The 27,078-nt window shown below is 40.9% G+C and overlaps 2 protein-coding genes across 3 annotated transcripts in view; both read right to left on the bottom strand.

Annotated features, from left to right (window-relative positions):
• fmnl1b (formin-like 1b) overlaps positions 1-13,560 on the bottom strand; it is a 33,535-nt gene extending 19,975 nt beyond the window's left edge. For both annotated transcript variants that reach the window (XM_071462916.1, XM_071462917.1), the window contains exons 1-6: positions 12,676-13,560; positions 2,713-2,796; positions 2,002-2,085; positions 935-1,008; positions 753-836; positions 476-619 (exon numbers count right to left, since the gene is read on the bottom strand). In XM_071462916.1, coding sequence (XP_071319017.1) covers positions 476-619; positions 753-836; positions 935-1,008; positions 2,002-2,085; positions 2,713-2,796; positions 12,676-12,846 — 641 coding nt within the window. In that variant the 5' untranslated portion in view covers positions 12,847-13,560. The remainder of the gene's footprint in view (positions 1-475; positions 620-752; positions 837-934; positions 1,009-2,001; positions 2,086-2,712; positions 2,797-12,675) is intronic.
• Positions 13,561-17,565: 4,005 nt separating this feature from the next.
• LOC139608787 (receptor activity-modifying protein 1) lies at positions 17,566-25,040 on the bottom strand. Its single transcript, XM_071462856.1, has 5 exons — positions 24,886-25,040; positions 24,514-24,606; positions 23,504-23,614; positions 23,040-23,187; positions 17,566-18,785 (listed from the first exon to the last, which is right to left on the bottom strand). The coding sequence occupies exons 1-5, from the start codon at positions 24,920-24,922 to the stop codon at positions 18,539-18,541; spliced, it is 636 nt and encodes a 211-aa protein (XP_071318957.1). The 5' UTR covers positions 24,923-25,040; the 3' UTR covers positions 17,566-18,538.
• Positions 25,041-27,078: the final 2,038 nt, after the last annotated feature.

Here is a 27,078-nt window from a genome sequence, read left to right as displayed (position 1 = left end):
GAAGAAGAACAGGGAGTCCTGCAGCAGATGGTCTGACCCCGACAGAGCCCTGATCTCAGCGTCATGGAGTCAGAGACAGAGACACGGACACAGACTAAATCTACAGCTCCATAACAAAATGCTTTTTCCCTGTTTGCTTGTGGAAGAACTTGACCGTCCTGCACCAGCTCCTGACCTCAACCTCATCTGACACCTTGGGCTGAACTGGATCATCGACCGAGAGCCAGACCTCATCACCCAACGTCACTAATGTTCCTGTGGCTGAATGGGAGCAAATCTCTGCACGCAGGCTCTAAAAGCATCAAATTAATGCCCACGGTTTTGAAATGAAACGTGCAGCCACAACGTAGAGGAAAAAGGCAACGTGTCCACACACTTCTGGCCATGTTGTCTTACTAATAATGACTTTGTAACACCTGGGACATCAGCGGCAGCAACACACGACCTTCTGAGCAGCTCCCTGCATCCTCCTCACCTGACTGTGAAGGCCTTGCTGGCCTTTGAGGCACTGTGAGAGGGGGAGTTGCTGGCACTTCTGCTCAGATCTTCCACTGACTTGTCCATGAGTTTGCTCTTGTCTGTGGGCAGGGAGCCGTTGTCCAGAGTGTCTGCGTCATACCTGCGAGTCACAGTCAGATGAGAAGAGTCAGAGTTCACCACCATGTAAATGTAGCTCATGAGATTGTTTGATCCAGTGACAGAAAGTGTGAATGTGTGACTGTAAAACGATGTTTTTTCAGGCTGATACCTACGTGACTGCACTATGGGCAAAGGACAGATAATCCACAAGAACATCTAAGCCTTGGTTTTCTTCGTTGAGGAACTCCTGAGCCCAGCTGTGAGGACAAGATATGTTTTAACTCTGCTGGTTAATAATGGTCTGAGCTTGACAGTTTTTTTTTGTTCTCACACTGGGAATTGGAGTAGGACTCACCCGATGTGATTGGTCCTCAGGGAAATCTCCAGCTCTCTCAGGATCTGAGTGGATTCCTGGACACGTCTCTTAAACTGAGAAGAACACGTAGAGGTGGTTCACTTCAGGTCAGTGGATGCTTCATTATTCAGAAAATGTCAACGATGCCGGTGTAATGATTTGTAACAAACAGTGCAACTCAGCTCCTTCATAAATACCACCTGGTCCTCTGAATCCAATTATTTACCAATTTACTAATCAAATATTATTATATCCAATTATCATGATTTATGAATGGATTAAATGAAGGGAGGGAAATAAAGACGTCTGGTCAGATTGTCTGGATGTAAATGTGCAAATTGTTTTTTACAGTTTTTTCCATCTGCAAAGAACCTTTTATAAATCACTATGGGAACAAAACAAGAGGTGAAGTGAGTGGGAGGAAGGATCCGAGCTGTAGGAGACTACATGCATTTTGTCATTTATGTATCTGCTTTGATGGACAACACTTCAGGTTTACATTGATAATGGCAGCAACCAGATACTTCATACATTGGTACAACTTTCTGATTGGTGGCTGTAAATAAAGGCTTTATTAATGATTAATAATAAACCATTTATTAATACTTTAGTAATAGGAAGAATGTTTGGGTTGCCAGGTTTGTAGAAAATCCTCCTTCAGTGTGACACTTTTGTCTTTAACTCATGAGGAGACTGATCCAATGGGCTGTTTGACCTCTCACCTTCTGGAAAACAGCAGCAGAACATCTGGAATAAAATCTATTTATAAACTACTTATTAACATTTATAACCACAGAATCAGGTGAGGACACTGTGGCCTTATTGTAGAAACATTTATTAATGATTCATTAACATTTATAGGTCACTAAGTAGCCTGTTGCTAATGGCTTATTACAAATGAATAAACCTGTTAGTTTTTATTAATCACTTACTAACATTTATAGCTGCAGACTTGATGCTAGTTAAGTGTGAGACCAGAGGAGGAGGAATAAGAGACGTTTAAAGGAAAATGTTGCTTCAAAAAAAAAAAAAACTGAGACGTGTGACGTGAGTTTGTCAAGTTCTACCTTTCGACTGACTCCTCCGTGATCCAGATAACTCTTCAGCTTCTCCAGATAAGCAGACGGTGGATTCTTCACTTGAAACCGCTCCTTCAGATACAGAGGAACACACGCACACACACACACACAAACAGACCTCTAATTATATTTGATTGCTGTACTGCAGTGAGAGGAGAGGGGGGACCAGAGGGCAGAGCTCAGCCAGGGCTTCACACAGTTTGATTACACAGCGTCTCTTATGTAAATGAGTTTGATCTTAATAAGCTTCTAGAAATTATTCTACTGTGGAGCAGCAGTTACACTCTCACACACTTAAACAATCAATTTTTGTCAGTTTTTAAAATTTGTCAAGAGGAAAAACTGTCATTTTGTTATGTAATTATAATTATCTGTCAATTAAGAAAAGCTGCATGAGTCGCTATGACAGTGACAGGCATCCTCCTCACTCTCCCATCAGCTTGTTGAGGACCTTCCTGTGGTTGCTACGGTGATGTACAATATTGATGAGCTTCCTCGAGTGTGTATGTGTGTGTTGGGGTGTTTTCCTGTGTTTGGTATTCACGTTGCATCAGTGTATTGATTGACCTACATTGGCTATAAATCCACTGCCTATAAAACACACAGGGCCCATTAATCATCTTCTTTCTAAATAAAAAAAAAAGAAGTGATTCAGAGTCACAGTTCAGGACGACAGAGTGCATTAGTCAGCAGACCCACCTGGTCACAGATCAGATCCCACTTTTTCTCGTTGTCGTACTGACTGAGTATTTTCACCTTGTCTGGAGGAAGATTCATCGTGTTCTGGGAGGAAAAAAAAAAAAGATTCATGAGGAAAAACAGCAGAAAAAATACTGATGATATACGAGCTGAATTTTTCTCTAAAGCAGGAATCAACACTGTGGTAACAGTAACCATTTTAAAGTCCAACTGAAATCATTAAAGTCACTTTAGTCTGCAGAACCACAGGCAGTCCCATCAGTCTCTGCTAATTAGCAACTGTTAGCATGCTAACACGTTTAAAATAAGAAGCTGAACTTGACAAACATTACAGCTGCTGAACGTCAGCATGTTGATATTAATGCTGTGAGCATGTTAGCATGTTGTGTTAGCATGTGAGCAGAAAACCGGAACCGGAGCAGAAAACATTTAATGCATGTGATTTAATTTCACTTCAACTTGTTTTCTTATTGTTGTTTCCAAAGTGTTTGATCGAAGCAGTGGTAGAAAGTATATTTACTCATCTACTGTACTCAAGAAGAATTTTAAAGGTATTTTACTTTATGATACTTTATACTTCTACTTCAGTAAATAATCGAGGACAATAGAGTACTTTTTACTGCACTGCACTCCCAGACTGTACCTCCACATGCAGACTATTAGCAGACGCTACAATTTTCAGATGTTCCCTAAACGCCTCACGTGCAGGCTGTGGTGTACACTAGCTGCAGCACACATCATAAAGGGCCCCACTCAGGGGGGGTCTGGGGCAGCAGCAGTGCACTGTATAGTGTCTTTATGAGACGTTTAAGGGGGTTTATAGTTGTCTTTGCAAAATGTGCCAATATGAGGGACCATTTTTGGCCCCTTTGGCCCCAGACATTTACTTGGCTTGCCTCTCCTGACAGTGCACATCTGACTGTGGTTATTTTCCAGCTGTAGTTATTTGTTACTTCAGTTTCAGATGATAACAAGAAAATATAATCAAGAATTATAACCCAGAATAATATCTGTAATAAAGATGCATTATTATGGATGAAACCAGGCAGCAGTATATGACATAGTTAAAATTAGCTCCACCTTTACTGTACACACTGATGCATCAATAATAATAATCAGTTAATATCATATATATCATTCCAAAATGAGCCAAACTGCAAACAAGCACTTTTACTTTTGGTATTTCATTTAGTTTGTGTTATTTTCTGTCTGCAAACTGAAGCTAGCACAGTATCTTTAGCAGAGTACACAGCTCCTCATGGATTAGTACTATATTCTGAATTATTTACACACAGGTAATACTCTGCGCCTACAAACTCTCATAGACTAATCACACAGTCAGGGAAACAATATGAGATCAAACACTCGGGGCCCCTGGACACTTCACCACCACGGAGCCTCCTTCAATAATTCATGGCTCTGCTGTAAATGATTTCACTCAGAGGGACGTTAGCGCTCTCGCCCGGTACTGAGTCACTGTGTGAGTCAGAGGTCACAGCAGCCTCACTGGTCATTTTCAGTCTGTTGTCACAACAGATCTGTTGCTAACGCTGCACCGTGATGTCACTCATCACCTTCTCATGACAGGTGAGGAGGAACAAACCCACTTCAGTGGTGGAGGAAGCACTCAGATTGTTTACTTAGGTATAAATACATAAGTCTGACATGTGCATCCCGCTGAGTGCAGAAGTATCAGCACAGTCTCGTTAAAGCATCAGAAGTACCAAGTTCTCAGTGGAGACAAAGGCTCGTGTGTTATACTGTTACATATTATACAGTATGAATAGATTATTCTTACCTGAGCCAATGAGGTTTTGTTTTCACCTGTTTGTTTGTTTGTCAGCAGGAATGGAACCGATTTGCACCGAACGTGGTGGAGGGATGGATCACGGACCAGGAATGAATCCATTTCATTTTGGTGCCAATCCGGATCATTTACGATAAATTTATATTTTTTTCCTCTGAAGTCTGGTGTATGTTGTTTGGCACTGGCCTTGACGCAGGTCTGCGCTCTCTCAGTGCCCTTCTAGTTTCTAATGCATCAATGTGTAAATAGTATTTCACTGTTTTAACTGGTTGATTTAATTGAATTAATTGGCTAATTTAAACTGCTTTACCTTCTGTTGAGAAGTTTCATCTATAACAATATTTAAAAAATGTTTTCTATGTAAAATCTAAAATCAAATTTTAAAAGTAATTTTAGCTCTTACGTAAATGTAGTGGAGAACAAGTATAAAGTGTCATGAAATGGAAATACTGAAGTAAAGCTCATGCACATTAAACTGAACAAAGTGTCCTAAACTCTCCGCCTGTGACATCAAGTGTATTGATCTGGTTTATGTCGACAAACGGATGTAAAGGGTTTGTCGTCGGTGTTCTTCACAAAGTCTCTCTCACACACACACACACACACACACACACACACACACTCTCTTGTACACACATCACTTTTCACACTCGTTAATGCCTCATATATTAAACACATTCCAGCAGAGACACAGACACATCAGCAGCACTAATTATAACCCACGCACACATGATGTGCACACTCCCACTCACGGACAGCACAGTCAGTTATCTCCACCTCACTTTGCTTAATGCTACGTATCCTCCTCATATCTCATCTGGGCACTAAGTGGTGATTTGCTGCTGTTTTACCTCAGAGCTCAGAGATAAGCCTCAGCTGAACCACATAAGCAGTTTTTACATTTCAGTTTTCTTCTTTTATAATATGACATAATTAGAGTATCTGTTATTATTAAGTTGTTTTTAAAGTGACAAAATAACCCAATCAATCCTCATTTTTTGATATGCAGCTATTCTTTGTTTTCATTCCTGTTTAAAAACTGATTTTAAAACATGTACATGGCTGAGCTTGTAGACACGGTGGCTGCCCCGCTGAGAAACAGGGGCACAGCAAACACCACACAGCACAGTAAATCAATGGTGCCGAGCGCTGGATGTGAATCTGATAAATCAGGTCTGATGAATGGAGCTGCTGGGTCAATAAGAGCTGCTTTTATTTGACCAGCTGGAAACTGGGAAGAGAAAAACAGCCTCAGTTTACTTTGGTTATTTTTAGAGCAGTGCTGTAAAAGAGGGAAATCAACAGTAAACAATGAGGCTGGATGAGGATGATGATGGAGCTCTACTTAGTTTATAACAATACAAAACACTTTAAGGCTGACTGGCTCCTTTCGACCTGACAGACCATGGTCAGAGTTTACATGGGAACTGCAGGTTGCTTTAGGGATTTAAACTAGACTCTGACTGAGGCTGAGTTTTGCATATTGGCTTGGTTTTGATTATCTTTAAATGAAAGAAAATTCTGTGTCTTTCTCTCTGACTCAGCCGATCGTCTGACTGGTTGTGTCATGTGTTGCAATGTCCACTGGGAAGCAGGAAGAGAAACAGCGTAGCTAATGTGTTGTGTTAGCCTGATGAGCTAGCTGTTAGCTGCGTAACGTATGAGAAGCGAAAACCTGCAAATGGGAGCGTCTTTAAATTCCCAGTGATTTTCAAAGCAAGCAGAGAACTTTATGGAAGCCCTGAAGGACAAGTGTTTTTTTTTTCAGGATGATTTTTTAAGGGTTTTTTTCCATCTGTGAAAACATGTCACATTTTTTCCAGGCTAACTTTTTAAAAACTATAGTACACTGCTGCATGTATTGTGCTTTTTTGTTACATGAACAATTAAACAAAGCAGGCAGCAAGCACAGGAGGAGTGTGTGTCAGTATCAAATGTCAGCATCTGGTCAGATAAACTCATCATTCTCTGGTGCGTTGTGGAGACGGACGGAGCCGCTGTGCTGCAGTGGAGTCAGTGAGGAGTTGTGTCTTTGAGACTGTGAAGTAAAACACAACCTGTGACAGTTATCACGCTTCAGGTTTTGCGTGTCCCTGGATAATTTTGTTTCCACTGAGACGTGTGAAGTGTGAAAGCATGCAGCCATCCTCGTCACACTCTCCATGACAACAATCACCGCCTCAGTGTCTCAGAGCCTTACCAACCCCTCCACCTCTGCTGCAGCTCTGCTGATTTAAGTGGCATTAGAGAGTAAAACCAGTGACCTTTACTCCCACTGTGTTGGGTGACTGGACATTAATTGGACACGAGGTTAATTTTATCATAAAATACAAACATGACGCATCTCGAATCGCTGTGAAACCACAGGAATTTGAGCATATGAGGCTCAAACTGGCAGCAGCAGAGGAAAACCAAGAAGTGGGACATCTTTGTGTCGCTGAATGATGCATGATGACACACTCCTGAATTCCTAAATGTGCTGACGATCACAAAAGGACAGATCAATGGAATTATCGTGCTCACAGAGACAGCCTGAGTCTGCAGCAGTGACTGAATAATTACTGCAAAAGTCTGGGCCCTCCTCCCTGTTCCTGCTGCTTTATACAAGGCTGCTCTGCATATAATCTGATTTCAACTGTATCTCACTTCAGCTGCAGTGACTCAGTTGCAGTAATCAGTTAATCAACATAAAATTCCTGGCAGCCATTTCAAATTCCAAATATTTTCTGCTTCCAGCTTCTAAAATGTGATTTGCTGCTTTTTTTTTTTTTTTTGTCAGATCTGGATAAGGGTGTCCATATACTTTTGGCCACATAGTACAAGTTGAAGTGATGTGTATGGCAAAGACCGTCCTCCTGTAACAAACGAGCCCACAGGTCGTCTGTCAGCAGGTTACTATGACCTATAGTTAGGTTTTGTTGCTAGGCGACATCTGGTGGTTGTAGTAATGATGACAGGAGCAAAGGGAAAAGTGCGGTGACATAGTTTATAGAGCGACAAAGTCCACGTCAGGAGGAGGTTGGGGTGGATGGATGAATATGACCCAGGAGAGCGGTGTTCGATTCCCATGTGACAGGAGCAGTTTATGTTGTTTCTATTATCCATGACCGTTCGTTGTTATTATTGTAACCATGACAATAGAGGAACAAGAAAGTACTTATTTTAACCCAAATCACCATCTTTACCTAAACCTAACCAAGCCATGATGTTGTTATAGTAACCATGGCGACAAAAGTAACGCTCTCTGTAGAGTCAGCGTGGTCATTATTGTAACCATGACAACCAAAGGCCGATACGCCTGTCGCCATAGGGGCGCTACTTCAGGAGACACTGCTGTGGGTCGTCTCAGAGGGTTGCTGGTTGTGCAGGTTGGAGGACCGGTTCGTAGCCAATGTCAAGCTACATTTTGTCAACATCACAATAACTGTGATTCTGTTAAATCATGTCCATGTGTGTCACTGTCTTACTACTTGTCTGTCTGATGTAAGAAAAAACTCTTATGTATCTAATATTCTGTTTCCTGGTAGCAGGCCTGGCAAAGGAACAAATAAAACTGACTTATTAACCTGTTAAAGTCTCACAACTCACAAACAAGCAAGTAAATGTTCCCCCCTTCCCTTCCTCTTTCTGTCTCTGTCTGTAAACACAGATGTACATTTACAATTCCACCCACTGCCGCATTCCCTGTTGGGAAATATGCAAAATGTTATGTAAAGCACTGAGGGAGAAAAAGGCTCCACGTAAATTTGAATGTGACTGAAGCCTCTGAACACTCCCATTATCAGAGTGCAGATTTCTGCTGCTTTGACACAGATTCTTTCAGTTTGACAAAATGCTGCAGTGGCATTAGACAGAAACTGTAATATGGAGAAAGCATCAATAAAAGCTGCTCACAGAGCCCGGCATGCTCAAAAGCAGCACACTCACATGCACATGAACACGTCATACACACGCCTCAGAGGGAAGCCTGACACTTTCTCCCCCTGAGCCTCTGCAGGATGAGACCAGTGACAGTCTGCAGCATCCCTCACTTCTACATCTTCACACGCAGAGGAGAGGCAGCCTGCAGCCGCCTGGTTTGTATGCAGACAGAGTATTTCCTCCACTTAGCACAGGAGATTTGCTGTGCACACTCAGCAGAAGATGAAGGGGAAGAAGGGGGGGGGGGCCTTGGTGGAGGAGATGATCTATATTTGGTGGGATATAATGTTGATGTAGCAAGTATTCTGGGTGTGAACAGCACAAGGTGGGGAAGAGAAATGATATGATTTGATGCAGTGTACAGTTAAACTGCTGCAGAGTGACGCCTGGTGTGTACCTGCACATTCACTCACACACACACACACACACACACACACACACACACACACACACACACACAGCTGCAGCTACACACAAGCTCAAGCTAAAAAATCAGCAGCAGTTGGCACGAGACAAATACTCCTGGCACATTAGTGGCCAAGACCCCACCACATCCTACACACACACACACACACACACACACACACACACACACACACACACACACACACACACACACACACACACACACAAATCCCTCCACTGCAACACAGACTGAATTTATTATTATTATTTATTCTCTGTCAGAAAAAACCTCACATGCAAACACCTCACTCCACACAGAGCCGGTGACAACAGCCTGAATTATCTGGATGAGATCAGAAGATACAGTAGAACTTTGTATGTGACATATATAACAAAGAACAGTGTCTCATTCATCATGTATGCATTATGTGAACATGTTGTGTTTCAGACTAGAACGGGACATGTTTAAACATACTGCACTGTAACTTTAGTCAGTTTTAGTCTGTTCAGCTCCTTGTTGTAAACTAAACGGCTCAACACTCAACTATTCAACTGTAACTACAACTTACAACACCAAGGTCATGTCCTGTGTTGTTTCTGGGAATTTGTGGGTCAACTTGAGGAGGAGTTTACATTTCTCGGTTATACAAATTACACACAATGTTTTTTTTAGGACCGATTGTAATATTTTTAGATCCTGTATATTTGAGAATTGACAACTTTTGGCCAGAAAAAGTACATTAAAAAAAAAGTTACAATTTCGATAAAATAAATGGCTTTAGGTTTGTTTTTTTTTTTATATTAATACTGTGAAAGTATCAAAGCCTCAGTCCACAGAGAAATGCACACAGCCTGGATTCAGAAACTGAGCCTTAAAACCAGCCGTCAGGACTTCTGGAACTTTGTGATGTCACAACAAAGCAGTCACCGCCCTCAGCCAAGCTCCGCCCACCTGGACCCATCATACAACCTTGCAGGATTTGGTTTCTCTGAGTGTTTACCTGAAATCTGCCATATTTTTATTTGTTCACTCAGAAAATGGTCAGCCAATCAGAGGAGATGATCTGACCCTCTCTTCTGATTGGCTCACCAACCTGTTGTTACTAGAGAGAAGCTTGAGAGAGGAGATGTAAAACTACACTGAGATGGTTTTTGGTTCTTAAAACCACAAATATATCTTCTTATGGTTATCAACATTTCAAATAAAACACAGGAAAACTTAAAAATATGGGACCTTTAAGTTGAATTGATTTGAACCTAATCATAGGAATCGTGTTTCATTATTATAGCTAAAAACCAGCACATCTGATTCTGCAGGTTTAATGATCTTCAAGCCTGTCTGACAACAAAATAAAGAAATCAGCTGAAATGGTGCCGAGATATTTTACTGACAGAAAAAAAACACATCAGCTCCTCAGCAGAGGTAATTAGAAGGAGTGTTTTATGTTCACACACATCAACTGAACTGCCTCAGTGCAGCCGAACATCATTTATCATGGCTTTAACTGTAAATATACCCACTGATAATAATAAGGCTCGGGCCTGTTTGTTTCATGTTTCATGTTATCAAATCACATATCAGCTCAACTTGTCACATATCATCATCATCATCATCATCATCATCACCTGACTGGCTGAGATGATAAGGCTCAGAGAAGAATGACAAAAGGAATGCAGTTACAACAAGCCGCCTGGCCACATATTGAACATAGCAAGACTCAAATGTGTCTCTTCCTTGTTTCTTTTTTTTTTTTACTGTTGTTGTGCTTGTCATCATGTTGGCATGAGTTCGGCTTGTCACTGCTCACATTGTTGTAAACAGGAGACAACCAGCAGCTCAGTGAAGGGAGGGATATAGAGGAAATCAAGTTAGGGCCGAGGAGTGCTGCTCAATGATTTTCTCATTATGGCTTCGACATGAGGGGAGAAGCCAGGCAATCAAAAAAAGACAAATTTTAATCCAGCATGATGTGTTAAAATACTTTTAGAAACCTAAAGCTAGATCTTGATGAACAAAAGCCAGCAACAGGTATTTACAGTAATGCTGCTGTTGAGCCACTCAGCTGAAGAAAGTGCCCTTCACAGTGTCTCCTGTTACGCTACATGACCAAAAGTATGTGGACACCTCAACATTACATCCATATGTGATTGATGAACATCCAACCCCAACACCAGGGGAATTAATCTGCAGCTATAACAGTCCCCACCCCTGTGGTTTCAGTCTGTCCCTCAGGTCTCTGATCCTGGCTGCAGGGATTTGCTCCCATTCGGCCACAGGAGCATCAGTGAGGTCCAGGGAAGGTGAAGTGGTGTAACACTGATATTAGCATTGCAAATCCTCGTAATGAGGGGGTAGGGGTGGATGGTGAGTGATTTGGATACAGGAGAGTGTTGTTTGTGTCCTGTTTCCTACTCACTGTGAATTAACTGTGTTGTCGTTTAACCATGACCAGTTGTTCTTTAACCTTAACCAAGCAGGTTTTGTGCATAAACTTAGAGCAGCCTTAATCACAGTGGAGACAGAGCAGCAGACAGTCATGAATCGTATTTGTAACAGTCATTTTATTGATCCCAGGCAGGGAAATTGAAGCGTCAAGCTAGAATCCAACATTTATAATGTGTATCATGAGAAAAACTGTTTTAGAAGGCACTGACAAACCATGTCAACAGTGAGGTCAGTTCTTCCCAAGCACCAACCTCTGGAGCTAGAAAATGAAGCCAACGCTGAAGAGCTAAAAGCTGCAGTTCCTCTAATGACTACTAGCTGGCTCCAACAGTGAGTCAGTCCCATGTTAAAATGTCCAACTTTACAGCAGAATTAAACATGTTTACAGCCTGGTACAAAAACTGTTCTGGTCTCTAGAGATAATTGCCTCCTTCATGACAACTGTATGGGGGTGAATTTATATACAACTCACCTGTTTACATTTTATTAAAGCTTAAAGTGTAGAATTGCGGGCGTGGCCTCTTTGAGTGACAGGTGGGGGAGTGTATGCTTGCCACAAACTGAAGCACCGAAGTCTCGACTCTACACATGCCCCACCTCTCGCCCATTTTTGGATTAGCACCGCCAAGATGGCAACGGGGCAGCAGCTCAGTCTGAGCTTCAAAACTGCTCTTCAGAAACCTGTGGGTGACGAGACAGAGGCTACGTCCATCTTTATATCAGTCTATGCTTCTGGGAAACCCATGTCTTTGTAGACCTGGCTTGTTGCACAGGGGCATTGTGTTGAAACAGAGGAGGGTCTTCTCCACACTGCTGCTGCAAAGTTGGAGGAACACTATTGTCTGAAATATCATCATAGGCTGTAGGGTTAAAAGTTCCCTTCACTGGAAGTAAGATGCCTGCACAAAGCAAAGTAGACCCAAGCTGTGTGTCCAGGGTGTCCACATACTTTTGGCCAGATATTGTACAACTCCTTGTATCAGTAAATCTTCTTTGAGAAATAAACTGATGAAATATAAGAATGATTCTTTACAAACAAGATATTTTTAAGCTGACTTCAAGCTATGACAGTGAAAAAGATGTAAAAGTTTAGCCGTGCCTCTTATTAAGATGTAAACAGATCTGACTTCCCTGTATCATTCCTCCTCCGGCAGACCATGCAGTGAGCCTAATGCTGCAGTAAGCCCCAGTATAAAGGACCTCTTATGTATCTTTCCACAGTGGCATTGTGTACCTGGCACAGCGATAAGCTTGTCCTGAGGACTTGCACATTTCCAACATATTCTACATTCTTTTGTTTCTTTGTGTCGTTTGCCTTGTGCTCTTTTTTTTCTGTGTCAAAGTTGACATGTGCCCTGACACTGCTGTGCACATCACAACTCACCAGCACTGCACTGAAGCGCTCCTCCAGCTCATCTTCAGGTGGCATCGGGAGTTTCGGCCCCGTGGCGGCTTGTTTCTGGGGCCCCGTGGGGCCTGGAGCCGCTGACACCGCCTTGCCCTCCTTGCCCTCCTTCCCGTGGGGCACCTCCATGCTTCCTGCTGCGTTCCCCATGACTGTGTATCCCACAGATCCGAAAAATGCACATACACAAAAACTCTGCTCTCGAAAATCAGCCTCAGCTAAACACAGTGTTAGACCATCTAAAATTCAAAAATGAGGCTTCATGTGCTGATTCAAAGTTAAGTTCAAGGCTCTGGAGAGTGACCTTTCATTATTTCCATGACCCCCACACTGATGAGGCACCCATTACTCGTCCATAGTCTCAAAGCAGGAGAAAGCAGCAGCAGGATGAAATCCACCCCTGCCTCTGAATGTGAGTCAGACCTTGCACAGATCCTGATGCATTATGAAACCCTAGAAAGAGGGAAGGGGATATCCTGAGAGTGACAGACAGAGTGACAGCTGAACGAGTGAAAGAGAAAAGAGGGAGGAGATAGAGTTCAGAGCCTGTAGCTGCTGCACAGGACGACGCTGCAATAGGAAGGAAAATGAAAGGCAAGAGCATGGACAGGGGAGAGTTATCACTTCTGTGTTTCCGTCTGCACAGGTGAGCTGAAAACTCTGAGGTGAAACTACTCCTAAAGCTGCAGTGCTCTCAGGTAAAGAGACTCAGTTGGGCTTGCATGTAATCTATGGAAGTCCTCCATCTGCTGTGGGATGCTGGGAGTCTCTGGACCTTTTATCTCCATATCCAGAGGGAAAAAAAGAGGAAAAGAGAGGAAGGCAGAGATCCAGCAGGCAGCCACTCTGTCTATCCGACACAGGGACAGAGAGAGACAGAAGGCAGCAGTGGCATTACTTCTAACAGCAGAGAGCACAGGGAGATCCGAGCTCTCTGGGTCCTAGTGCCTCCATATACAGGCTGCACTTGATGAGAGAGAGAGGTGTTAAATATTTTTGAGACTGTCCTCCTGTAACAAACGAGCCCACAGGTCGTCTGTCAGCAGGTTACTATGACCCATAGTTAGGTTTTGTTGCTAGGCGACATCTAGTGGTCGTAGTGATGGTGACAGGAGCAAAGGGAAAAGTGCAGTGACGTAGTTTATAGAGCAACAAAGTCCACGCCAGGAGGAGGTTGGGGTGGATGGATGAATATGACCCAGGAGAGCGGTGTTCGATTCCCATGTGACAGGAGCAGTTTATGTTGTTTCTATTATCCATGACCATTTGTGATTGTTATTGTAACCGTGACAACAAAGATCATCTAATGATGAGGAAGTACTTATTTTAACCCAAATCACCATGTTTTCCTAAACCTAACCAAGCCATGACAGTAATTATAGTAACCATGGCGATGAAAGAAGGTAGCTGCTCTCAGTACGATGGACGCGTGTTTATTACTGTAACCATGACAACCAAGGTCAGGTGCACCTGCCACCGTAGGGGCGCTATTTCAGGAGACACTACTATGGGTCGTATCAGAGGGTTGAAGAAAACGACCTGTGTGGTCGTCAGGTTGAAGGAGTGGTTGGGTCTTAATTCACTATTTAAAGGCAGAGAAAAAAAGCCACTGTAAAGCAGAAAGGTCTCACTGTGTTGAGAGTCTGTCGTTGCCAGGAATAAAGATGTATCTTTCAATGCTAAGAAACCAGCGTTAGCACCAGCCCCACTAATAATAAGAAGAAGTGGAGCAGCATGAAGAAGCTGTGGCTGCCCTCAGGTGCAGAGAGCAGCTTGGGGAATTTAGACATGTGGAGGAGGTCCGTTTGCACAGCAACTGGTTTCAGGTCTACTTTCTGTTTATTATCCTGTTATTGGCCAGATGAGTTTCAGGGTGCAGTGGTGCCATTGCCACGTTCTGCCTGAAAGCCCCATTTGTCATGTTGTTTAGTACTGCGCCTTTTAATGAATTTCATTTTCACATTTCATAGAGAAAGTAGCATGGGTGCAAAGAATAAAGTTAATTAAATTACCTCCACTAAGGGGGTTATGTTTTCATAATGTTTGTTGGTTTGTCAGCAGGATTATAAAACAACTACTGAACCAATTTGCACCAAACTTGGTGGAGGGATGAGACATGGACCAGGCAGGACTCCAAAAAATTCTGGTGCAGATCCAGTTGAAAGGGCAGATCCAGGATAATTTATTTATCACTTTCCTTAACATTGCGAAACAAACATTTTCATCAAATTCTCTGGAAATTATGTTCATTTCTTGATGTAAAAACTGGATGTACCAGTGTTGTTCACATCTATGAGTTTGTAAATTGGTGCAGATCCAGTCCAGATAATCTGGAATTTAGCAGACAGAACATAGATATTGTTAAACCTGCACTTTTCCTACAAGTCAGAATGTCTGCTTGCTTTGATAAAGTCCCATCAGTGTCATTGTTACCGGACATGAGTTTTCATTTGGACGCATTATGAAAAGCATCAACCTGGAATTAAAGTATAAACAAGAGCAGCAGCAGGTGTTTCAAGAGGCAACAGCCAAACGTTGGCAGCTCACAGCACCACACCCCTCTGCGATCAAAGCCTCATTCATACGAACATGTTGCGTCAACACACACCCTCATAACCGCCGCGTCCTAACAAACCACAGTTGTAATGAGGCTGCTTAAGAGGATCACAAACATAATCAGAGTCATAAGTTGTGTAGCAGTGGTGATGTAACTGTTTACTTGGAGAGGGCCAAAGGACAGCGTTATGTTAGCTGCAGAATGACTGGAGTGTTACTGGAAGGTGGAAGTAGCTGTTAATAAATAATGAGCGTCACACTGATACCTGTATGTCTGGCCACACCTGGTCAGCAGCACACGGGACAGAAGGTGCATGCCAGGTACCGAAGCGTGACACATTCAGTGGAGGAACTTTGTTCTCTGGGTTTACAGGAAGTTAGAGTTTAGCTAAATGTGATGATGCCTGTATTGTGAGGTCCTAGAAATTATGTTTGTATGCTCCCACTGTGCATTTTATTAGGAACAAACATGCTTGTTTATGTATTCAATCAGCCAATCATGTGGCAGCAGTGCAAAGGATACAATCCTAGAGATACAGTCTTCAGTAAGCAGCAGCTCTGGGGACGGGAACATCTTGTTGATGAGAAAGGTTAGAGGTAACTAAGATAACCACTCTTTACAAGTGTGCTGAGCAGAAAAGCTTCTCAACGTGTCGGTGATGTGATCCTAAACACTGAGCAGAGCTGCACATCTACAAAGAGCAGAGTCATGTTTTCAGGACAGGGCCTCTGCATTAGGCTGACATCTAGTGGTCAAAACATTTCCTGGAAGCTGGGGAGCACTGCACTTTTTCCTTATGCCACAGCTCGTCTCCTTGGGCTTAAAAACTAGAAAAAAAAACATAGATATAAAGTGGACTCAATGGAAAAACTGTTTGCAAAATCCTTAATTAATTAATATTTTCATATGTTATGATCCTAAAAATAAAATTAACCAGAGATGTTTTATTGAGAGATTTTTTATTCAAAAAGAGATTAATGATTAACCAATTGATCTATTTGACATTTGACAGAAAATGGATGAGCAACTATTCTGATAAGTGAATACTCATCATAGTCATTTCTTAAACCAAAAACACCAAAACATTTTGCCTTGGTTTGATGCTTTTTTTGGTCACACATGACAGTAAACTGAATGTCTCTGGGTTTTGGACTGTTGGTCGGACAATACAAGACAAATTAAGACGTTTTTATTGTTTTAATCTACCAATAACAAAAGCAAATAAATCATTAATGTGTTTGAATGGCATTTTGGCTTGACAGTCAGTTGTGTATCATTGTGAGCACTATTGAGTTTTGTATTCGGCACACCCAGAATTAAACAGCCGGGGGATCGTTGGGTTACACCACCCAACGATTCGTGTGAGACAAAAATGCCCTTTTCGTTGACCTTGCTGAAGCAAATTGTGTGTGTGTGTGTGTGTGTGTGTGTGTGTGTGTGTGTGTGTGCCTCTGTTTCATGCCAGTGCATACAGAGGACAAGCAGAGGTGGTGTGAGAGAGACTCTGTGCTAATGATTCCTCCTCCTCCTCCTCCTCCCCCCATCCTTTATGCTGCAGCACCATCACAGGACTGTTTTTAAAGCAGATTAAAGAGGATTTCTATACTTGTGAGAACTCTCACCTCTCAACTAAACCACATTCTAACCTTAAACTTGAAACCAGGTTGTCATTTAAAAGAGAGCCCTCTCTCTCAAGGTGTGAAGATCAGATTGGTCCTCACAAAGATAGCACACACACACACACACACACACACACACACACACACACTCACACATACACATATACAAATACATACACACAGTGCTACCAGGAACCACAGCGATTTAAGTGAATGTACTTTTCTCAGAAACACAGATTCCACCGTGTGTTTTCTTTGTTTGCTGTTCACACTTGTATCTCACCACACGTACGCGCATGTCGCTCTGACGCCTGTAGAAATACTATGTTTGGTGCCAAATTAAAAATAAATAAATAAACAATGTGTATGCATCCAGTCAATGCTGCTTGTTTGTTTTTTACTTCTGTGTTTTCTAAGTTTCATTTCCTTTTTATTATTCTATTTTTATTATTATTATTTCTTTCTCGTTGAACTCCTTTTTTTCCCTCTTTTCCTCTTCCTCATTTTGTGTAATCTAATTATTGGGTTTTTTAGGGTTGTTTTTTTTTTTACATTATGGTGAAGTTTAACATAAGCCCTCCATGGGTTTCTTACCTCACCTGTACATTCACTTCATAAAAAAACAATATACAATATCTTAATGTTTTATGTGTGCCAATAAATAAATCAAATCAAATCAAAGCCTTATTACTGTACAACAAGGAATAATACAAACTTTATTAAAAGGAAATTTAATTCTGTTTGTGCAACCATACAAAGAGCCCACTCACACATGCAGAACTCATCAGCCTCCCTTCATGCTACATTATATTGTGAAATCAACAATATACATAACATATTCCAGACTTTATTTACTTTACAATATCATATTTCACAACAGATATTTCAATGAGCCAAAGATGTAATTCAACCAGCCTTGCAAAGAACTATAAACAGTATATTGAAGCTGGAAAATTATTCTTGACTTCCTTTATTTTCAGTGCAGGCCCCTTCGTTCCATTGGTTGAAAATGTCAGGACTACAAGATACAATGATATTTTAGACAGTAGAGTTCTTTCAGCATTATGACAACAGTTTGTGTTTGGCCCTTTCCTGCACGTGTTTATTATTGTTACTATGACAACCAGGGTTTGGTATATCTGCCGCAACACTGTTAATTTGATGTGAAAGCAGCAACCTTGAACCACTGTGTTGCCGTACAGAGTCTTTCTGACTGCACTGGATGTATCATATGTAAATACTGTGTTGCTGAAAGGAATAGTTTTAACAGTCTGGGAAATATGCTCCCTGACTTTATGTCGGAGAGTTAGAGAAGAAGACTGATACTACTCTAATGACTCAATTAGACAAGTTACATCCTTTTTGTTTAATCCCAACAAAAAATGATGACAAAAAAACAAAAATTTTCTTAGATTTGGGCAGAGTACGGCTAGTTGTTTCCACTTGTTTCCAGTCTTTATGCTAAGCTAAGCTAACCAGCTGCTGCCTGTAGCTTAATATTCAGCATTCAGACATGAGAGTGGTACCAAAACTCTAATGTAACTCTACCCCAAATAAGCATATTTCCCAAAATGTCTATAAAAATAACTTTGTTTCTGTCCTGTAAAGATATACTGAAGGATATTCTCCTATATAACGTTTATTGCAGGTGCAGGTGTAACATGACTCACTCTTGGACCTTACTTTTCCAAACCACCACATAAACCAGGATGGGGATGAGGCTCACAGGGATGAGCGTGAGGGCCATCACCAGCCCGTGAGGGGCATCCTCAAACAGGAGCTCCTCGCTGGTACAGTTCTGGAAGAAGTGGGAGTGGATGTAGAGGAAGAAGTCTTGTGTGTCGGAGTTTGGATAATAGCAGCCAGCCAGATCAGACAGCTTCTCCAGGCAAAATGTCAGGTCACTGTATGGTCTGTAAAAGATGAAGAAACCATTGTGTTAATGATGAGTCTAGAGAGAACAAGAAAATTATGATAAATTTCATACTAAGGCATTGTTTTTGTGAAATTGAAAACCTTAGTTTTGAATACCTGACTTTAGATGGGCCGTGAAACACCCAACAACAATGTGGCTCATGTGCCTGTAACTAAAACTGAGACTGTTGTGGTTAAACCATTTCCTGTTTTAACATAAAATGAGTAGAAATGATTGAGGCTTTGGGAGGGTGGGCTGAAGGAAGTGACCTTTATATACATTTACACCTGCATTTTCTCTGTGGGGGGAGAGGCACAAACTCGGAGTGCAGCCGGCAACTGGGCCCAGACTTGATGATGGATATTTCCCAGCGCCAGTCACAATTGTTATGGACATTCACACATACCCAAGTTTTGACAGCTAAACTTTACCATTTACAATGTATTGTTGCTTAAGGGATAAGGCTAGTTATATTTTTCCTAAAATGGCTTGAAATTGTAGTTTTACCAAATGTACTACATGGTGCAACGTTTGGGACTATTTTCAGTGGCGGATTAATCCACATTTGGTGCCGTAGTGAGCATTTCTGGACTGACTCTAAATAAACTACAGTATATGTGTTCTTGGTAGTGAAGTAACATGTCACCCAGTTTGACGCTGTGTTTGTAGAACAATATCTTGTGGTCATACAAATGAGCTCTACTTATTAAGAAGCAAAGGTAGAAATAGTGTGATGCCAGGGGTTCATTGTGGATGGTTGGGTGTATGAAGTGTAAATGTAAGAAACAGAGAAGACCACGGTTTGCATCCTGTCTCCTACCAACAGCCAACGCTGGTTAATGTTGCCTGCTTTATTACAGCCAATATTAAGCCCACGGTGCTGTTGCACTGTCACAAACAAACAGTTGAGGTTTACAACAGTTTGTATCATGTCTAATAGAAGTGTTAGCTGTGGGAAACCTTATTTTGGAGCAAAGTCACCAATGTTTTTTTATCAGATTGGACTGGTGACCATTGAAGGTGAAGTTATGGCTCTTTCCCTATTTATTTATAGGGGCCTAGTCTTAGCCTGAAATAACTGCCCAAGCGTGTTGCCAAGATGGCTGCTGAGTGGCGGGACTTGCCTATAAGGACTTTGGAAGCATGGCCTCAAACTTTGGATTTCCCACCTCAACACTTTGAAGGTTATTGAAACACTTGGGGGGAGTCTTCAAACTTGATTTGTATAGTGCGTCACAGATGACTCATGAAAAAAAAGACAAATCAAGTAAGAAAGCTGTGAATGAGATACCTTAAATTCATTTTAAAAATTATAATAACATTAGCAAAACAAATGATTACATTTAATAAGTGATTGTTAATTATTATTATTATTATTATTTCGTTATTGCAGCCATATTTTGATCACCGGGTTTCCTTAAATGGGTGAACAGCGCCCCCCTGGCTTGTACTGGCTGCTGACTGTCAGTCGCTGTGTGGTCAGATAGGGTACTGCGGCCTTACAGTCGAGCGCATCCATCACTTCGCGTCAAATAATCAAAGCGGGAACGGGTGAAGTTTCTTCAGAAACGTGATATTAAAGCGGTATTCCGCGGTCTTTGACATGCTGCTGCCAAACCGCGGACTGACAGAAGAAACTCTGGAGTGAACTGTGAAGTAAAAAAGTCGGACTCTGTCCTCACAATGAAGAAAGGGCCAGGAGAGTTAGCTAGCTTCGTTTAGCTGGATGTTAGCAGCATGGATATATGGACATGAACAAGTTCGCCTTCAGGACAGAAAGGAAACAAGGATTTCGACGCCAAATGTGAGTCAGAAACATCCATTGTCTGTCTGTCTGTCTGTCTGTTTGCTGGTTGATTTCCTGGCAGTTAAAAGTCCCGCCGTGGCTTCCTCTGTGTGCTATACTGGTTGTGGCGCTGGTGATCTTATGGAGGTTGTACTGTACTGTTGTACTGTATCTTGAATCTGTTGAGTTGCTGCGGTTTGTCTGTGTCAGAGTTTGGTTGAAGCCTCTTGTTGACTGTGGTCTGACTGTAGCTGCTTGTTGCCTGTTTCTTTGTCACTGTGCTGTATGACTAGTAATGATCTAAGGTAATTATCACTGCTGGCGCCGCAGGCTGATTAGGTGCATGGGTGCTGTTTGATGTGGACATTAGCAACAATGAAAATATTGATATTATATGAGGATTTTCAGTTTGTGTCAGTTTTATATTACTTCAAACTGAATAACTTTTTGATTTTGGACAAAACAAGTCATCTGAATTTTTTGGGGGGGTTTATTGGACATTTTATAAACCAAATGACTTATCAATTACTCAACAAATGACAATAATCAGTAGTTGCAGCTCTGGTGGACATAAACCTTTACATTTGTGCTGGTATTAAGTGTTGAGTTTTTATTGTAGTAACCCTGTCACCAAGTCTACTAACCAGCTGGTTTGCGGTTTGTGGTTTGTTTGTTTTTTCACCACAAATAGTAAAATGGCTCATTGTCCATTATTTCTAGATGACCTGTCTAGAAATAAGCCTCAGAACAATTCCACTACATAGTTTCAGGATGAATTTAACTGGCGCCAGTCTGTTTACTGTGGTACGAATGACCCAGATTTAACCTTGTCGTCCTGTTGATGTCAGATCAGGAAACGTTCAAATGATTTTCTGGAACGCAGTGAAAAATTATTGTTTTTGTCGACTTTCTTTCTTGGTTAATGGAGGAATTGTTCGGTCAATAAAACACCAGAGAACAGTGAAAAATGTCAGTCACAGTTTCTTTGAGTTTTGCACTGCTAGTCAAACAAAAAATACCATGTGATCAAAGACGTGCAGTTTGTAATAGGGTACAACCACAAGAGGAAACAAGTCCTCACATTGAAGAACCTAAAAATCACCAAATGTTTGATGTTTGAGAGAGAGGGTAAGAGTGACTCAATTGTTTTATGCTGTTTGACTAATTGACAAGTTGACAAATTGCTGCAGCAACACGTTTTAGCACATTTTAGTCAGAGAAACCTTTGGATTTATTTATAACAGTGCAAATGTGCACACTCAAAAAAATGTGTACATCTGGCTCCGCATTTCACTATGCACTTTGGAAAACTATATTTATTCATTTGGATTTTATTCAGGCAACACTCATATCAACAAGGGAAGGCATACCATGTGTAAATGTAACCCTGTCACCAAGGCTACTAACCAGCTGGTTTGTGGTTGTTTTTCACCACAAAAAGTAAATTGGCACATTGTCCTACTTTGTACATTATTTCTAGATTACCTGCCTCTGAACAGCTCCACTACATAGTTTCAGGATTAATTTAACTGGCCCCAGTTTTTTTACTGTTAATGACCCAGATTTAACCAAATCCTCACATTTAAGAACCTAAAATCCATCAAATGTTTGATGTTTTTGCTTAAGAGAGAGAGAGAGGGAGAGAGAGAGAGAGTGACTCAATTGTTTTATGCCATTTGACTAAATGATAGGTTGACAAATTGTTGCAGCACCACGTTTTAAGTTGTTTCAAGTGTCAGAGAAACCTTTGGATGTTTTTTTATAATTCTGCAAATGTGCACACTCAAAAAATGTGCACATCTGGCTCTGCATTTCAGTTTGCATTGCACGTTTTGAAATTCTGGGCTTGGCTGCTTTAATGAAACTGAACTGAGTGAACTTGAATCAGGATAAAAATGCTGTTGCTACTGTTTATGTTGCTGGTGTGTCAGAGGTCAAAGGTCAGGGTCACTGTTACCTCACAAAAAAATGTTTTTGTGGATGGCTTTGTAGACATGATAGCTCAGTAACACCTTCGGGGAATTTCTTCAAATTTGGTACAAATGTTCACTTGGACTCAAGAATGAACTGTTCAGATGTTGGTGGTCAAAGGTCACATATTTTGGGCCATAACTCAAGAATTCTCATGTTAATTAAGTGCAGCTGGACTGGTTTTTTGGAGGCATACCAATGCGAGGCAGTAATTCTAGTTTGGTAATGACACATAGTGAAAACTGAAGCAAGGAAACCCAGAAAATTTCAGTTTTCTTTGAAATGAGATGAAAATTTGGCCAGAGATAAGTACTGATATCTCAATACTACTATTACTACTATGGCTTCAACTGCAGCTAATTATAATAGTAAAAACTTGACCTATATTTAACTGTGGCTCTTGTTGAAAAATGCAATAACAAAGTTCTGAAAAGCATAACACAGGCAAAAAAATAGATAGATTAAATAATTCTAGAGATACTCAGTGTGCCGTACTTGGTGATACTTTCCAGGAGACACCAGTTTTCTCTGCCGATTGCCAGCATTTCCTTATGAAAAGCTGCTCCACAGTAGACGTGACTGAACTGTGCCAGCATGGTCTGATCGCAGTGTCTGTGGAGGTTTTCCTGGTCCTGAAATTCCTCTGCAAAGTAAAGGGAAAAAAATACTTTTGACATACTGACAACTAAATACTTGAGAGTGTCTTGCTGAGTAAAATGGATGACACGTTTCCTCTGATCTGAGGCTCTATTCAGTGACAGGTTGCTTGAATTTACTTAGATTTCATAAAGCTGAGTCACTGGACCAGTTGTGACTTTATATTGACGTTGGCACTCACTGATACAAAACCATGTAGTCTGATAGTGTTTTAGCTGCAAACTGAGAAGTGACTTGCACACAGGAAATTTAACAGTGCTGCTAAGGACGAGTGTTTCCTCTCAGGAAGTAAAGGAACTCACCATTATCCTCAGAGATAATCTCAGATGTTTCGTTGTTCAGCAGTTTCTCTTCAATTAGACTCTTCTCATCTCTGTACAAACTGGACGTCACGTTATCTGGTGTCATTGTACCTGCAGCACAATAAATAAATTATATAAGAAGATAAGAAGAGAATTTGTGGCTCTCACCAATTTTCTTGTACTTGAATTAAGGGAAAAATAATCAGTAACTACTTTGAATATCAAATAATTGATTTTGTAATGACTGAAAAAATGTGGATCAGGTTTTGCTGCTAAACTCTGTTTTATATTATTGTAACTGAATATACTTGAATTTTGAACTGTTTTGTCGGGTAAAGCAAAACATTAGCAGACATTACAGGGATGGACATTTTGATGTTTCATAGTCATGTACAGATATTTTTCACAGAGGAAATAAAAACATTTGTTTCACTTAAGAATGCATAAATCTGAATGATTTTGGACTTTGAACATGATAGTAAAATGAACTCAAATACAATTTAAAGAAGAGACAGAGATTCATCATCATTTTGGCCAATTTACTGATACATTTTTTAGTCTTTATGAATTTTATTGACATATTTCAGCACCTTATTCTGCCTCAGGCTCTTTGTGCAGGTCTCTGACCAGTGTCCTCATCTGTTATAAAACCAGTATGAGCAACTAAAATTTTATTTAGCAACAACCTTGAGAGTTGGTTAATTGTTTGTGTCGTTTTTAAGCAACACTGTCTAAAATTCTGCTCTGGCCTCTAATTCGAATAGTTGCTGATTTTTTTTTTTTATCTTTATTGATGAGAGACTGTATATTTTTGAGCTGTGGGTCAAACAGAAGAAGCAGTTTGAAGACGTCACTTTGAGCTCAGTGAAACTGCGTTGGGCATTTTATACTATCTGACATTTTACAGACCAAATGATTAAACAAGAAAATAAATAATGGCAGATTCATTAATTAGATAGTCATCAGTTAGCCCGCCTCATTAGAAAGAAATGAAAAACAGAATGACTTACTGTTATACGTGGTGGAAACACCGAGTGTTTGGTTCCTCTCAACTTTGCTCAACTCATCCTGTGTCACGTTGCCTGTCTGTGATTCCTCAATACCTGCATACACACACACAAAAAAAATCTTTTTAACATTATGTTTGAAAATTCCAGCACATTTTTAAAGAGTCTTGCTCCAGCTTTTTGTTTGCTGCTACAAAAAAATTTCCTGTTTTCTTTTTTCCTCCATTGATCCCACACGCTGTGAGAACAATGGACACTCATGCAGGAAACCTAAAAGAAAAACAAAAAAAACAGGAAATTCCAAGAGAAGAGAGTAAAAGATTAACCAAAAGCTCATATTATAAATTAAATGTGGGTGTGAAGTCAGGTACATACCGATGATGAGAAGAGGGAAGAGCAGGTACAGGATCATGGTGGACAGTGACGAGGGGAGCAGCAGTAACCCCCAAGGCTTGTATGTGACCTAGGTGTAATTATGAAGTTGAAGGACTGAGAGCTGAGTGGAAGGAAGCCCAGCCCTCTTTATCACACCACCACTGACTGTGTATGTGCACGCACGTGTGATCGCGTTCATATACCAGATACAGAGGCCGAGTGGGAGAGGAAGGCAGGGGATATATATTTGAGACCTTTTTTTTTCTTTTTCTTTTTTAAAATCTCTTCAGTAGGAGCCATTGAGCTTGGAGAGCCACAGACGGCCTGGAGGAGTCAGAAAGTTTTGCGAGACGGATTAACACGCTGGTAGATTTTGATCTTTTCATGTGATTTGTTGACTCCAGACTTCTCAGTTTGTCCCTTTTGTTCAGTACACACTAATCTAAATAAGGTTTAGAACAGACAATTTTCAAATAAACTGCATTTCTTCATCACTTGCATAAGACTTCATCTCTATGTGATAAATAAAGGGAGTGCTGGAACGTCCTCTCCTATTCCTGAGGCTCCACTTACATAAGCATCTTTCATATCTCCTAATTGGGATCGGACTGTCCTGTAACGTGTGTGTGTGTGTGTGACAGATAGCCAATAAAAACAAACAAGGGATTTCCTCCTTCATTTAGCAGCAGTGAAGGTGGCTGCCTGGACAGAGACAGGGCTGGAGTCAGGAAGCTGGCGCAACATGACAGAAAGTCAAACCCTCTAAAACACAAAAGGTATCTGTCACACAAAGCTCTACACAAACAACACATTTCCTGTCAAAATGTCATACTGATTTATGCAAATTTAGGGCAAAAAAACAAGTTGAAATTTTTAGGGGGGTATGTTTTTACCTCATACATACAGTTGTTGTTGTTTTTTTTAATGTGGAGGATGTCAGCGCTTTTTTTCTAATGGCTTGTGTTGCCACCTTGGCCCATGTAGACAGGAAGTTGTGCTCTGGCATTCAGGGGTTCGCTGCATGTTGAAAGACATTCAGGGTCATTGCAGGAATTCAGAGTGGCCACTCAGGGATGTGCACCATCCGAATAACATTATAACCACCCCATAACCGATCATATATCATAGTGATGCTGTGTAGGAAATATAGGAAACTTTTTTTGTAGGAGCTGTAAATATTGTGTACTGTATGTTGTGTTTCTTGACAGTGCACAAAGTTGTTTAAAAAATCAGGACCAACACGTTTCTTTGTCTGAATTCTTTCTTTAATTGTCATTGCTGATATCCACATTGATATATTTATTATGCAACTTCAAATGTGTTGGACATGTAACAGTTAGAGTCAGAGTTCTTTATGAATTACAATCTTATGAAAACACATTTCCTCCGAGGGTCCAGCAAGAGGAAATCTGTAGGCGAGATTAGATCAAAATGACTGAGGAAACAAAATCTACTTTACACATCACGCTACCTATAACAGGCCCACACATCAAATAAACCACCAGTGTGCTCATACAGATAGAGAAACCCTTCTTAAACAGGTTACAGGCTTTGGAAGCTGCAGTAAAAAGGGAAATACATTATGACTGATCATAATTTGCATATTTGCATCATTATGTAAGTATTTAGGTACAAACAGACTTCTCCAAACTTAGCAGTGTCAGATAACAGCAAAAGTTTTGAGTTGTTGATGAGTATTTAGTGATAAATGCAGTTGAAGTACAGTTAGCCTACTGTTTGCCTTTCTTTGATGCTTTCCAGCTGGCTGTCTCGCTAAAACAGAAATGAAAATACTGTTGATGTGTTCACACATTCAAGCCTCTTTCTTTTTCATTGCTGTCTGTGAGTTTCTGTAAAACCTACTTCTCAGTATAAAATTGTGGTCCTTGAATTTTGATGTTTAAGGAGGTGTGGGGACCCTGTGTTTTATTGTAGGGCGTTTTGAGTCATGCTGGTGTTAAACTGCTTTCCCTGTTAGTGGTAAAAATGAGCAGCCGGTATCATCACTGAGATCAAAATAACACAACACAACAATATGAAACACAGATTATTTGTCACCATTTCTGCTTGTCTCCAGACCTGCTGCCCCCTCTTCACACCTTCAGCTTACCTTGCTTCAGAATCATAATCAAACACGAAGAAGCCTAAACTCACTGCACACTTGCTTTTTAATAAAGAATACAAACTTAATGC

The sequence above is a fragment of the Trachinotus anak genome, unplaced genomic scaffold (genome assembly GCF_046630095.1).
Source record: "Trachinotus anak isolate AG129_WGS33_773 ecotype Australia unplaced genomic scaffold, CSIRO_AGI_Tana_v1 ptg000025l, whole genome shotgun sequence".
NCBI lineage: Eukaryota > Metazoa > Chordata > Actinopteri > Carangiformes > Carangidae > Trachinotus > Trachinotus anak.
The sequence above is the reverse complement of the archived record's forward strand: the minus strand, read 5'-3'. Positions and strand labels throughout refer to the sequence as shown.

Coding starts and splice junctions, on each gene's coding strand:
- LOC139608787 (XM_071462856.1), bottom strand. CDS start 24,922: ATGATCCTGTACCTGCTCTTCCCTCTTCTCATCATCG. Junction 23,615..24,513: donor TGTTTCCACCACGTATAACA/GTAAGTCATTCT, acceptor ATTGTGCTGCAG/GTACAATGACACCAGATAAC. Junction 18,786..23,039: donor CTCCTGGAAAGTATCACCAA/GTACGGCACACT, acceptor CATCTTTTACAG/ACCATACAGTGACCTGACAT.